This window comes from Zophobas morio, unplaced genomic scaffold (genome assembly GCF_036711695.1).
Source record: "Zophobas morio isolate AGI-343-1 ecotype UQ-CSIRO unplaced genomic scaffold, CSIRO_AGI_Zmor_V1 ptg000108l, whole genome shotgun sequence".
Lineage (NCBI taxonomy): Eukaryota > Metazoa > Arthropoda > Insecta > Coleoptera > Tenebrionidae > Zophobas > Zophobas morio.
Genome location: NW_026972213.1, coordinates 6,044,837 through 6,059,099, shown reverse-complemented (window position 1 = coordinate 6,059,099; position 14,263 = coordinate 6,044,837). Strand labels below are relative to the sequence as shown.

The following is a 14,263-nucleotide window of genomic DNA, read 5'->3' as shown; positions in this document are numbered from 1 at the left end:
GTCACCCTGTATATGCAAATCGAAAAAATTTGAATGGAATGCTAAATCACAAGAAGAGACTCATCATATTTTGTACATTTTAGATAGGATTTATTCAGCAAAATTTTGTGGTGACGTCATAAATTTTTTACAGGGGAAGACCAAATACATTTTGATCAAAAATTTACCATGCTTATGGTAATTTTAAAACATCGTCAAGATTTCAAAGCATTCAGTTTTGTAGTTCCTGAGTAAATCAGTAAAATAAATTTACGCATTCATTAATTTTTTTTGAGTCACCCTGTATATGCAAATCCAAAAAATATGAATGGAGTGATAGATCACAAGTACAGACTCATCATATTTTATAGATTTTAGGTCGGATTTATTCGGCAAACTTTTGAGCTGACGTTATCAAGTTTTTGGAGGGGATAACCAAATATATTTTGACTAAAGATTTATGATGCTCTTTACAGCCTTAAAACATCTGCAACATTTCAAAGCATTCGGGTTAGCAGATTTAAAATTAAATTGCAAAATGTTGTTTTATAATTTTGATTTTTTTTCCAAAAATCTGGACGTTTCGGGTAAAAACTCAATTCGGAGTCGTAAACTACATGTGTAGGACTATGTTATTTTATACAATTTGAAACCCATTTACTATGTACAATTTTGAAGTGACGCCATCGCATTAGTGGTGGGGATGATTAGACAAATTTTGGTTAGCGTTTTACCATCTACATGATATTCCTAATATAAGTACAAAATTTCACAACAATCGGTCCTGTACTTTCTGAGATTATCTGTCTAATAAAAACCCGGGACGGCAGACAGACAGACGGACAGATGGACAAACGGACAGACAGACGGACAGACAGACGGAAATGGGAGACCTATTTCTTCGTCTTCTAGGAGTCATGAAAGATCGAGAAAACGTAAAAGTAGAGAGTCGGCCGACGAACTCGATTACAATACTTCCTTTGCTTACGCTCGGGAAGCAAAAATAAATTTAAAAAACACCCCCTTCTGAAGTTTGTATGTTATGCTACTGACTGACAATCCGTTGTCCGATTCTGATGACGCACCATGTTGAACTTAAAATAATCCATGTCTAACAACCCTTGTCCTTCAACACTAGGTAATAACAATCTGACGCTCAGGTGATTATCTGTGTTTATATATCGAAAGAATATCACGTAGAAATGAGTTTGATTTGAATGAGTTTGTCTTCTCAAAACAGGCCCAAAATTATTAATTATACCACAATCGAACAAAATGTTGTGATTGTTATAATTCTTATTTTGTCATTATTATATAAAGATGCGAGTATTCTTCACATCTCCAAGAAAATGGGGTGACTCGTTCTTAGTTTGACCAATCAAAAATTTGTGACGATGTCATCAATATGTACTAGTCACAGCACAAAAGAAAAGTAGTCACAGCGTATTACCAGTGCAAGAAAAAACAACGACATGTATATCAATTTAGATTGGTGCAGTGTAATACTAAAAATAACAGTATTGTATTCCCAAAATTTTCTGAGACAAAAAGTGAACCTGATTTAATCAATAAAATAAATTGACTAATTTTTTTTTGAGCCACTTGTTTAAACAACTCTAAAAAACATGAATGCAGTGATAAGTAAAAACTCATCATATTTTGTACATGTTGGGTAGAATTTATTCGGCAAAATTTTGAAACGACGTCATCAATTTTTTGGAGGGGATAAGCAAATACATTGTGGTCAAAAATTTACCATGCTTATGATAACTTTAAACTATCTCCAAGATTTCAAAGCATTCGGTTTTGCAGTGCTTGATTAAATCAATAAAATAAATTCACGCATTGATTAAGTTTTCTGAGTCACCCTGTATAAGCAAATCCAAAAAATGTGATTGGAAATATTAAAATGATAAATCACTAGTATAGACTTGTCATATTTTGGACATTTTGAGCTGACGTCATCAATTTTTTAGAGGGAATAAGCAAATATATTTTGATTAATAATGTATCATGCTTATCATAACTTCAAAACATCTGCAAGATTTCAAAGCATTCGGTTCTGCAGATTAAAAATTAAATTGCAAAGTGTTATCTTATAATTTTGATTTTTTTCCAAAAATCTGTACGTTTCCGGTAAAAACTTAACACGTTTTCATAAACCACAATCATGTGTAGGACTATGTTATTTTATACAATTTAAAACCCATTTACTATGTACAATTTTGAAGTACCGTCATCAGCATCACATTATTGGTGGGGATGATTAGACAAATTTTGGTTAGCGTTTTACCATGATATTCCTAATATAAATACAAAATTTGACAACAATCTGCCTAGTACTTTCGAAGATTATCTGTCTAATAAAAATCTGGGACGGTAGACAGACAGACGGAAACGGGAGACCTATTTCTTCGTACTGTAGGGATCATGAAAAGTCGAAAAAAAGTAAAAGAAGAGAGTCGACGGACTCGATCAAAATACTTCCTTTGCTTACGCTCAGGAAGTAAAAATTAATCTTCAAGTTTAAAATAATCTTTTTGGTATTAGGATTAATCATATGAATTGCAGCACTCTATCTTTATAAATTAAATGAGAGAGAGTTAGACAGATAGATTGATTGATTGATTGATTTATGTATTTATTTATTTATTTATTTATTTATTTATTTATTTTGTAGTCGGTTTTTTAGTAAAACTAATTTTTAATCTTCGAACGAGCGGTTTTATTAAAATTCTGTTCAGATACCCGTCGTGTCCCGTACTGCTTCCTCCTCACTGCTGCCATCTAGTTGTAGCGCCAAATTTGAAATTTTAAATGTAGGTGACCACAATTCGGCCAATCCTGACATTATGATCGTCCCGATCATATACACAAAGTAAAACATAAGGTACATAACATAATAAGTGACAGAAAACATAAGGTGCTTAAACTTCAGTCACACAAACATCATAAGTTACACAAAGTAAAACATAAGGTACGTAACATAATAAGTGACAGAAAACATAAGGTGCTTAAAACTTCAGTCACACAAACATCATAAGTTAGTGAAACATAAAATGTTAAAAACATAAGTCACATAAATCCAATACATAATATAACGCCTAAATAACATAATGATAAGACGCACATAAGTATCTAAAGTACATAAATCACATAAGTAATTAGGACACATAAAAATCATAAGGGTATTAGAGATGGATTAGAAAACCCAATCGCTTAAAAGACGGCTTAAAAGACGAACATGTCAGCGTCAAAACTAGAACGAGGTGGAAACAAAACTAAGAAACACAACATTATGAAATAATGAACAAATGAAACTAATCTCTTTGTAACTTATTGAAGCCAAAGCTTCATATTCTCAGGACAACATACTCCCTCAAATGGGATTTGCGTTACTTGGAAACCTTCAACGTCTGTAATCCAATAACGATCATTGCCTAATGACTTCTTGATTTCGTAGGGACCACGATACCTAGGTAAAAGTTTTTTATTAATACCTGGTGTAACATCTATGTTTTTTATCATCACATAATCACCGAAATTGTACGGTTTAGGAGGTCTATGTTTTTGGTCATACATGCGCTTATTGTATGCTTGTAACTTTTCATTCTGAGACTGAGCCTTTTCTCGAACCTCGGCTAAGTCATCTTCTTTTTCAGCTTCAGCGCCCAATGAATTTCTTAAAGGATCGCTAGGATCGTTTTGACTAATACCGAACAATAAAACGGATGGAGAATTACCAGTGGATCTACAAAGCGAATTGTTAATAGCAAATTCAACTGTTCCCAAAGCTTTCTCCCACTTGTTTGTTAAAATAGCCAATTTTGACAACATTGGTGTTAAGTCTCGATTGATTCTTTCGATCTGACCGTTTGATTTTGGTGACCCCGTCGCGACTTTAATATGCTGAATCATATGTTCTTGAACAAACTTTTCGAACTCATTAGAGGTAAAACAGGATCCCCGATCGGATACAAGACGTAATGATACACTATAGTGCCTAAAATAATTTTCTAACTGATTGATTACTTCACAAGTTTTGGTGCTCTTGATTGCATACAGTTTTACGAATTTAGTGAAACAATCAATGATCTCAAAAATATATCTTTTACCTGTCGAAGTTTTTTCTAATGGACCATAATGGTCAATATGTATGGTGACAAAGGGTTTATTTCCCTTAGGGATATTGTGCAACTCACTCGGCACAGCGCCACCAATTGGTGAAAAGGTGATACATTTCAAACAATTTCGAACATGATTTTTTGCACTCATGACCTTTTTTGATAGCTTTCGCGCATTCACCAGAGTGCGGGAGGTCGAACTTCCCGCACACGTGCATTTAACTTCCCGTTGCCATGGTAACCTTAAAATACTCGGGTAGTGTCAACATTGTGACGTGTTGACGGCGCTGTCAATGGCGTTGTTTATAAATAACTCACAGTTAATCTCTTCAGTTTAAAGGTTTATTCGTCGCAAAAAATATTGTACACAACACGTTCGTGAGCCTGCTTCCCGCATTCACGCTAATGCGGCACTCCCTTCGGTCGTGCCTCAAACAAGCGTTCATGCGGGAAGCAGGCTATCCCGAACTAGTTGCGTAAATTACTATTTCACTTTTTCTTTAATACTAGGAAACCAATAGCTGCGTTTTAGATACTCCATAGTTTTGTCCACGCCAACGTGACCGAAATTATCATGACACATAGTTAAGATCTGACTTTCCATCAACGAAGGAACGTAAAATAAAAGCTTTCCTTTGCTCTTTCTATACACTAGTCCATTCCTAAGTTCAAATTTTGTACTTTCGCGGGTTTCGAGTTCAGACTTAACCTTTTGAATACTCGAATCTAAGTTTTGAGAAATAGCTAAATTTTGTTCCAGTGTATTTTCCTCTAGTACTAAAATATTGTTGGCTCGACTTAAAGCATCAACATGGATCATCCGTGTTCCCGGACGATGTTGCAATTCGTAGTCATAATTTTGTAAGAATAGTGCCCACCTAGAAATTCGAACATTAATATCTTTTTTATTCAGAGTAAGCCTAAAACTATCACAGTCTGCGACAATCGTAAAATGTATACCGAAGAGATATATATGAAATCGTTTAATAGCATAAATAGCGGCTAAACATTCCAATTCAAAGCTGTGATATTTAGATTCGGTTTCGGTCGTCCTACGACTGAAATAAAAAACAGGATGAAACTTTCCCGACGACTGTTTTTGAAGTAAAATAGCTCCAAACCCAGATGTGCATGCATCGCAGTGCAACTCTGTTTGGGTATGCGGATCATACACAGCTAAAAGAGGATAAGAAGCTAATTGATTTTTTACTTGTTCAAATGATTCAAGTTCTTTTTCACCAAACCGAAACTCAACATTCTTTTTTAACAAGTCATATAAAGGTTTTGTAAGGACGAAAAACCCATTTATAAATTTTCGAAAATAACTAGCAATACCAACAAACCTATGAACTTCCTTAGCATTTGTAGGAATTGGATACTGCAAAATTGCTTCGACATTTTTCGGATCAGGTCTGATGCCATCATTGTTTACTAGATATCCTAAATAAGAAATTTCAAACATAAGAAAAGCACATTTATCAATTCGAAAAAGCAAATTGTGTTGGGAGGCTGCACCAAATACTTCTTTCAAAATATCTAAATGTTCTTCGTAACTGTTGGTCGCTATTAGAATGTCGTCTAAGTACAAAATAATTTTGTTTGCTCGAATTAATTTATTGAAAACTAAATTAATAAATCTGTTAAAAACTCTTGGGGCATTAGTTAACCCAAAAGGCATTCTAAGATATTCAAATTGCCCTAAAGGTGTGATAAAACTAGTAAATTTAATCGACGATTCTGCTACACGAACATGATGGAAACCATCCTTAAGATCAAGGGTCGTAAAATATCTTTTGTTTCGAAGTCGATCCAGATTGTCTTCTATCAAAGGAGTAGGAAAGTTGTCTTTAATAGTAATTTTGTTTAATTCGCGATAATCAACGCAAAGCCTTAAATCACCTGTCTTTTTTCTTACCAGTACAATTGGACTACAGTAATCAGAGCTACTAGGTCTAATAATGCCTCGTTCTAATAGATCATCTAACATGTTTTGTAATTTTTCTTTTTCAGAAAAGGATAAACGCCGTGGTCTAAAAGAGATTGGTTGATTATTCTTAACACAAATGTTCATTTCGTAATTACAATCAATCTTTGGCGAGTCATTACATAAATAAAAATTATCATACACTTCCAAAACTTCCACTTTTTTATCATAATCTAAACAAGGATTGATCTGTACTTCTTTGTTACTTTTTATTTCTTCACCTACCTTAAAATCGACATGTAAAATTTCGTCAAAGTTATTTACTTTCTCAAATTCGTTTGAAATAATTTTTAAATGATCTCCTAACGTAAACGTGAAACCCTTGGTATTGAGAAAATCTCTACCTAATATAGCGTTAAAGGACATGGTGCTATTAGGAACTACATAGAATTTTATGGGTAAAACAGTTTCATTAACAAATACTTCCGTGTTAAAAATACCCAAAATATCAAGCTTCGATCCATTCACACCCACGAAATTTAAATTTGGATTTAGACCTTCATTGAAATTATTTTCGGTGACATACCGAACTTTTACAACTGAAATTGGGCTACCTGTATCGATTAATGAATTCAAATTATAGCTACATTCGGTTTGACAATCATCTTTAACATTAATCTTAACGTTTACCATATAGGGATCTTGTGTCTCGGTTGATATCACATTGGTGGTGTTGTCTTCCTTTTTCTTCCCTGGACAATTCCTCTTCTGATGTTCCTTTGAACCGCAATTGTAACAGGAACCCTTTTCCCTCACCGGAATTGGACAATTTGAGGCGAAATGGCCCACACCATTACAATTATAGCATCTTCTAATTATGTTCTGATTTGGAGGGGGTTTACTACTGCCCTTCGCTCCTACAGACCCCGGAGAATAAGTTCCTTTGTTTTCGTTATGCTTTCGGAAACGTTGACCAACAGATTGAGTCGAAGGTGTACGGGTCTTTCTAATCTTCTCATAAACTTCAATTTTTTTCTTTAAGTCGACATAAGTTTCAGCTTCATACAACAAAAATTTGTGTTCAGGATCATCGTTAATACCTTGAATGACATATTCGATTACTGACTCCTCTTCAATTTGACCCTTTGAAGCGAGTTCACACATCTTCAACAAGTATTCCTGGAGAGATTCTTCTTTTTTCATTTTTCTATTATTCAGCATGCGATGCAGTTCAGCAGTGCTCACCTTCTTGGAAAATTCACTCAATAACCTGCGTTTCAAGTCCTTCCATGTACCCAAATTCCTCTGACTTTGGATAAATAACTTAGCAAGCCCAGTTAATGATTTCTTCGCAAAAACTAGTCGTTGCAGTTCCGACCACTTCATAAGTTTAGCGATGTCTTCAAAGTCTGCGACCCAAGTCTCGATTGCATAATTGTCATCACCACTAAAAGTGCGTACGGAATCTTCGATGTCTCTGAAAGACATGGTGAACGTAGGGACTGCTGCCGCGCCTGCTCGACCATCATCACTGTCTACCGGATCATCTTCGTCGTCCTCGTCTTCACTCTCTTGTTCTTGAACAACTCTTTCTTGTGTAAACAGATCAAAATCAGTCAACACTGAACAAATTCTCTCGGCCACTTCTTGGTGAGTACCTGCACAATTCAACCCCAGTAGAAGGCCGACTCCACAAAGTTCTGCGATCGTAAAATTCTGCACTACCTCATCCACTTTCTCATTGAAGTCATCTGATGCGATCTCAAAAGGGAAACCCGTCCATTGACACAGCTTCTTTCTGTTCAACCGACTACCGTCGTCAAAGGCAAGGCCGTATAGCGTACGTACCGATGCATATGGACCATTCTTAATAGCGTCGTCACACAACTCCACTTCTTGGAGGGTTCTTGCCATCTTCTCCTTTTATGAAAACGTGATGAGTTGACATAACCTCACATTTCCCACGTGCTTGACTCTTCTACCATTTATCCGTGTGACTATTCCATGAATCAGCACTTCACAAACACAAATCGGACATTGGTCATTCCGATGTTAAGGTCGTTCATCCCACTCCTGAAATTGTAGTCGGTTTTTTAGTAAAACTAATTTTTAATCTTCGAACGAGCGGTTTTATTAATATTCTGCTCAGATACCCGTCGTGTCCCGTACTGCTTCCTCCTCACTGCTGCCATCTAGTTGTAGCGCCAAATTTGAAATTTTAAATGTAGGTGACCACAATTTATTTATTTATTTATTTATTTATTTATTTATTTATTTATTTATTTATGTATTTATTTATTTATTTATTTATTTATTTATTTATTTATTTATTTATTTATTTATTTATTTATTTATTTATTAAAAAACGGACATTTTTTTTCGAGATATCTCTGTTGTAATACTGAAAGTATCATCAACTTCATAATGTTAAAAATAGACTGCATAAATTATTAACTTCAATTCTACCGATCTGGCAGCAAACAAAACAAACTTTTAATCCTAAACAACAAAAAGCAGCATCGGGTGATTAACAATGTTTCCATTAAACTAAACATTTCATTATTGCTCCCTTAAATTTATTTTTAGCTTTACGTTTATATAATCCGCATTTTTACAGCATTCTTAGTCTCCCGACAAATTCGTAGAGGTATAGTATCTTTAACAAAGTATTCTGATGGCAGAAATAGATATGCGAGCTTCCCCAGCATTCGTAATAGACTGTATCATTGTATGTTATTCTCGACGCCTCTATTTATAAGCTCGACTGCTTGGTTTTATACTAGAAAACTACTTTATTTATTATTCACTACCATCCTAGCGACTACCTTGAACAGGAGAAAAACTGCCCCAGAACACGCAAATAATTTATTAATGGCTTCTCCAAAGACACCAGAAAAGCGTTGTCCACGGTCTCGTGGCAAGAATGAACTTTTCGTATGCTAGTAGATGCAATAATTATTATAAATGTCGACACTTTGTATCAGGTCTTTGTCTATTTTAGTCCCAATTGTGTTTTATAGTAGCGTTGATAACGCTGCAGAAAGTTTCCACTTAGGATTAGGCCTGGATTAAAATTTATTGTTTATTCACGCAGCTGCATTAGAACTTTTACACCTTAACCCAGACGGCTGATAAATTATTATTAACGTCCAAGTAAAAAATGCTCTCTCTGCACTAAAGATCCCTAAGGAAATAAATATAAACAAACTTTCAGCACACCTGAAGCCGTTTTATTATCACGCATCGAAATTAGTCACCTCAAACATTTATAAATTTTGTTTTTCTGTTTCAAATTGGTTTTCCTAAAGTTGATTAATTAAATTTGTGTTTCCGCGAAAACATGATTTCCCATTAGAGTACTTTTTGGGAAGGTTGGATTGGAACTAATATCCTTTGTACGTATATCGGATAAATTAATTATAATGACTGAAAAATATGATATTTAAAAATAATAACATAAATAAAAAATAAAATAAATAATAAGGGTAATAAAAAATGGGAATCTTCTGGATCAGTGGATGCGCTATAACAATACCGGGTGTCCCACGTAACACTTTCGGGCGCAATAACTCAGGTATTTTTGAACGGATTTTTATGAAATTTGACATGTAGGTATTTTGATAGGTGAGGATTAATATGAACTGGTGAGAATAATCATTATCTTGAAAAAGTAAATTTTTCATGCCTTAATTTAATTTGGAATTAATTAAGTTTTGCATCATTTGATTAAACATGAAAAATAAATACTGTATGCAAAAGTCCATCTCCGAAATACGTCTGCTTAGACAAAATCGATAAATTATTACGCAAATAATGCCAAAAAGTACTAAAGGATAGGTAGCTATGAAACAAAACATTGCTATCCTTGAATTTTGGACACCCTTGCGGGACTTTGATACCTGTTTGCCAAGCGTTATTTTATGAATTTTAAGAAAATACTAATTTTCAAAAAAATTGCTTTAGGTTCAGAAATTAATTCTAACTTAAATGGAAATAATTTTGTTAGATGTATTTAACACCTGTTTTTTTTCACTCGTTTTAAGCCTTGTACACTTCCCGTACCTTCAAATAAGTTTATTATTCTCTGTACTTTGAATTTGGTAAAATCATCTTTGGGATAAGTTCGATAAGAGTCCTGATTTTTTCATCTAGGTCTGTACGGCATTCGCCGTAGGTTAAAATGATTTCTGTTTTAATAACTAAAAAAAAGCGAACCATTTTCAATAACTTGTCAGATTTTGATAAAAATGTCAGGGGTGTACAAAACTGAACTTGGCGACGCAGGCAACTGTTTTGCACCAACAGCACTATTAAATTAAAAAAAAACAAATTAATTAATTTTTGGCGTTTTTATTAACGTAATTCTTTTAAACAAAAGCAGTGATTTAATTAATTTTTTGCACACAGGCGTTATTTTAGTTGCTTAAAGTTATAAAGCAATTTTGCATAATTTTTAACAACAGGAAGCTGTGTTAAAATTCGATTTTTGTACGATAAAATAGTTTTTTTGTTATCAGCCTAATCTTTGCCTATTATATTACATCTGTTTTAAATTTCGTAAAAATACCTTCAAAAATACCTGAGTTATTGCGCCCGAAAGTGTTACGTGGGACACCCGGTATAACGTTTTTCCCTACAACTCCGAAAACACTAACTATTTGTCGACGCATTTCGCCAACCACGTTAAGTTAAATTAGAACTAGATGATGCCAACATGGTTGACGAAATGCGTCGACAAATATTTTGAGTGTTTTCGGTGTGGGAATAAACGTTAAATTATTGATACAATCTCGAATAAATTTGAAAGATGATTTTTACTATTAAAATTATTATTTTATCACCAAACCATTTTTGAAGTACGAAGACATTCCGTATAATTTATCATTTTAATAACCTAGTCGGATCTGACAAAATTTATAATTTATTCTTGAATTTTTTCTACATTTGTACTGTGTTTCATAGATGACGTTTCTATAACATCGAGTCGTTCTGTCAGAAATTCTTAGTTTAGGAATTAAGTGAATACTAGTGTCGAATGATTTTTAAAAATGTAAAAAATACAATTTGTATTGTGATTCGCTTCTTCGAAAAAACGACAAAAGAAAAGATTTTTCTATATTACACGTTTCATATTCTTCATATGTACGACACCATTCATTTTTGGGTTAATGATTTCAAACTCGAGGAAACATTTTAGAGGCATCTTAAATGAAAGAGTTGATTTTATAACCCCCGACACAAAAAGAGGGGTGTTATAACTTTGAAACCTTTGTTGTTGTGTAGATGTGACATTGTAGCTGCCAAAGGGATTAACCGTTTTTTTTTTTTATTTGAAAGCTGGTTTAATCAGGATTATTGTTAGCCATAACTAGAGAGCGGAAAATATGCAGCAAAATTTTGAGAAATATGATCATATGATATGCACCAAATTTATGCAAATATGCAGTAACTTTCTTAATATATGCAGAGATATGCAGTTGCATATGCTCCAAAAATAAAAAAAAAGCTTAATAATCGAACTAAATTTATTTATAAAATTCAAAAACAGGTTTCCCGTGCTTACGTTTTATTACAAAAAATACATAAATCACATTGCAAAGTGTTTAATTACATCTCACTAACACCTAAATCACGTTTTTAAAGATAATATTCTTATATTAAAAAATAAATATAAACAGATCAAATTAAAAATAGTAGTAATCCACTATTTAATTACTATTTTGGTAACAATTTATTTTTAGATATTTTTCGAAATATTTTAACAAAAAGTTTTTCTGGTAGTTCTAAAGTAAATGTATTTGTAAAGAAAAACTGCGTACTACGTCCACAGATGTAAAAATACTTACCGGTTTAGGGCAGACGCGACAAAACACAGTTCGTTCTTGAAGAATAAGGTCAGGAAACGGTTTAATTTTAGTTATATTTTTAATAAATTAATTTGAGTTATCTTCGACATATTGATACACCTGTATCCCTTTAAATGCTTTCAATACAAACTCACGATGAAAAATGATAGTATAACGTCCCTTCGACCACCACTAAATGTACCATTGATACACTTAACTAACGAACAAAAATATTGGGAGTGAACGGTATTTCCAAAAGTAATTAGGGCGCGAATTTACCTGGAAGGATGGGTTAACACTCAGTGGTGTCCCCAAACTACCATAAAACCCAAACCTTTTCTAGTTATTTGAAGTTCAGGACAATATTTGCAATATGATTAATAAAATTTCGTCTTTCTAGATAAATTCCGATAGAATGACAATAATTTGTTTTTTTTAAATTAGCACAAAAATTGATAAAAATGCAAAATATGCACCCGTTTCGTGAAATATGCAGCAGAAGGCAAATATATGCAAATATGCAATTTTTTTATAGCTGTATTCATTTTTAGTTAGCATGATTCGTTCACATATTAAATATCAAGACTTATATGCAAAAAATAACGGATATGCAAATTTCATAAAATCCGCTCTCTAGCCATAACGATAAGATGATAATCACCATTTAATCATTTCAATATCATCAGGTCAGGTAGATATCATAACACAGTCGACCGTCGCAATGAATATTAACCGACTTTTTAAGGATTATTTTTTTATGTCGGTGATTTTTAAGTAATAAATAATAATCAACACCAATTGTAGATTCAAATGACTCCTATATTACAATTTTAAACATGCTTTGATAAAGGAAATAAGTAACCTTTCAACATCAGATATGTTTGTGCTTGTACATAGATCACCTTTGATTCTTAAAAATGAATATAACCTGTAGCACTCAAAACCCCCAAAAATCCAATTTTTACAACTGAGCTGTCGCCCTGAATTCCTTGCTACTAAATTCGTCAGATACAGTCAGTTGCCTAGAACATTTCAGATTTCGAAAGGGAATATCTGTGTTTGTTTCAGTGTACAAGAAAATGTCCACCTAGAAAAAAATTAAGGATTGCCCAGCTAAAATTTAGCTATACAAAAATTTACTCAGGACATGAAAAATATACAATTGGATTGGATTTCATATCAACTTTGTCTCAGGTGGAGAAGATCTTACGAAATTTTAATTTAAGCACCTCCAGCTGCCCGAAACGTCCTAAAAATGTAGTTATGCAACTATGAATTTCAAACATTCAAATTTTCTCAGACACAATCAGGTATACAAAATTTCACAGATTTTTGGAAGAAGACAATTTTGTTTCTGTCAGCAGCAGGTTCGACAAACTGGTAAAATTTCAGAAAATGTTGATTTTGGACCATTGCGCATTGGTATACCCTAATATCGTAAAAATAGCAATAGTTCTGTATCGGAACCTTTCAAGACTCCATATATACACAACTTTTGGAACAAAGATGTTCAATATTTTGTAATTTGTTCAATTCAGTGACACACTATGCAAATAAAAGAAATACTTGGGAATGTTTTTACAAAAATCAAATTTTCAAAATTTGTCTGCTTTAATAAAGCAGTAAAATGTGATCAGATAATTAACGCAAGTGCAATAAACATCGAAAGCGCCAGTTCTAAACGGACTTTTCGGTCTTGTAACATAGTCTACTAAAAATTCTTCCAAAACTGCTTTGAATTTAAACAAATTTGTGTCTAGCACCCAGAAACTTTTAAAATTCCTTTTTAAGCTTATTCCTTGGAGAAAACCACATTCCAATTTAAATCAGTTCAGAACAAAATGACAAAAAAACTTCTCAGCACACCTGAAGCCTTTTAGTCCTCGCCGTATCGAAATTAACAAAAGTAAAATATTTATAACGTTGCTTTCGTATTCAATTCGGTTTCCCAAAAGTGGCTAATTAAATTTATATCCCACCGCGAAAACACGATGATTTTCCATTAGGGATTTTTTTGGAGTGTTGATGTTTGCATCGGCAATTTCAGGCACTCTCGTGCTTTTTTTGTGTTTTGACAAGCTACATCCGATGGTTTTCTCGTCGTGATGAAACAGGACGATGTGAGGCAGAATAAAAAATTACTCTGTTGGGAATACGAAATTCTCTTCATTCCCAATTTAAAATTTGCCTAAGGGTGAATATAACTCATGCCGCGATACACACAGACGCAACGACGAATTCGTTGTCTTTGAATAAAATTACAATACGAAAACTGGGTATTTGAATATTTTATAAATTTCATGGTGGCTTAACTTTTTTTACATCCCTTTTAAGCGGCTTTATGTACACTACTCGATAATGCGGTGTTGTAATATGGAATTTCTGATGGG

At 33.4% G+C, this 14,263-nt stretch overlaps 3 protein-coding genes across 4 annotated transcripts in view; all 3 read right to left on the bottom strand.

Moving 5' to 3' along the window:
- Ptp36e (Protein tyrosine phosphatase 36E) overlaps positions 1-14,263 on the bottom strand; it is a 172,625-nt gene that overhangs the window by 109,616 nt on the left and 48,746 nt on the right. The gene's annotated exons all lie outside the window — the stretch shown is intronic.
- On the bottom strand, positions 3,316-4,149 carry LOC135144551 (uncharacterized). The gene is made up of 2 exons (XM_064076573.1): positions 3,785-4,149; positions 3,316-3,730 (listed from the first exon to the last, which is right to left on the bottom strand). The coding sequence occupies exons 1-2, from the start codon at positions 3,895-3,897 to the stop codon at positions 3,316-3,318; spliced, it is 528 nt and encodes a 175-aa protein (XP_063932643.1). The 5' UTR covers positions 3,898-4,149.
- On the bottom strand, positions 4,588-7,941 carry LOC135144550 (uncharacterized protein K02A2.6-like). Its single transcript, XM_064076572.1, has 2 exons — positions 5,447-7,941; positions 4,588-4,981 (listed from the first exon to the last, which is right to left on the bottom strand). Exons 1-2 carry the CDS (start codon positions 7,939-7,941, stop codon positions 4,588-4,590), a joined length of 2,889 nt encoding a protein of 962 aa, XP_063932642.1.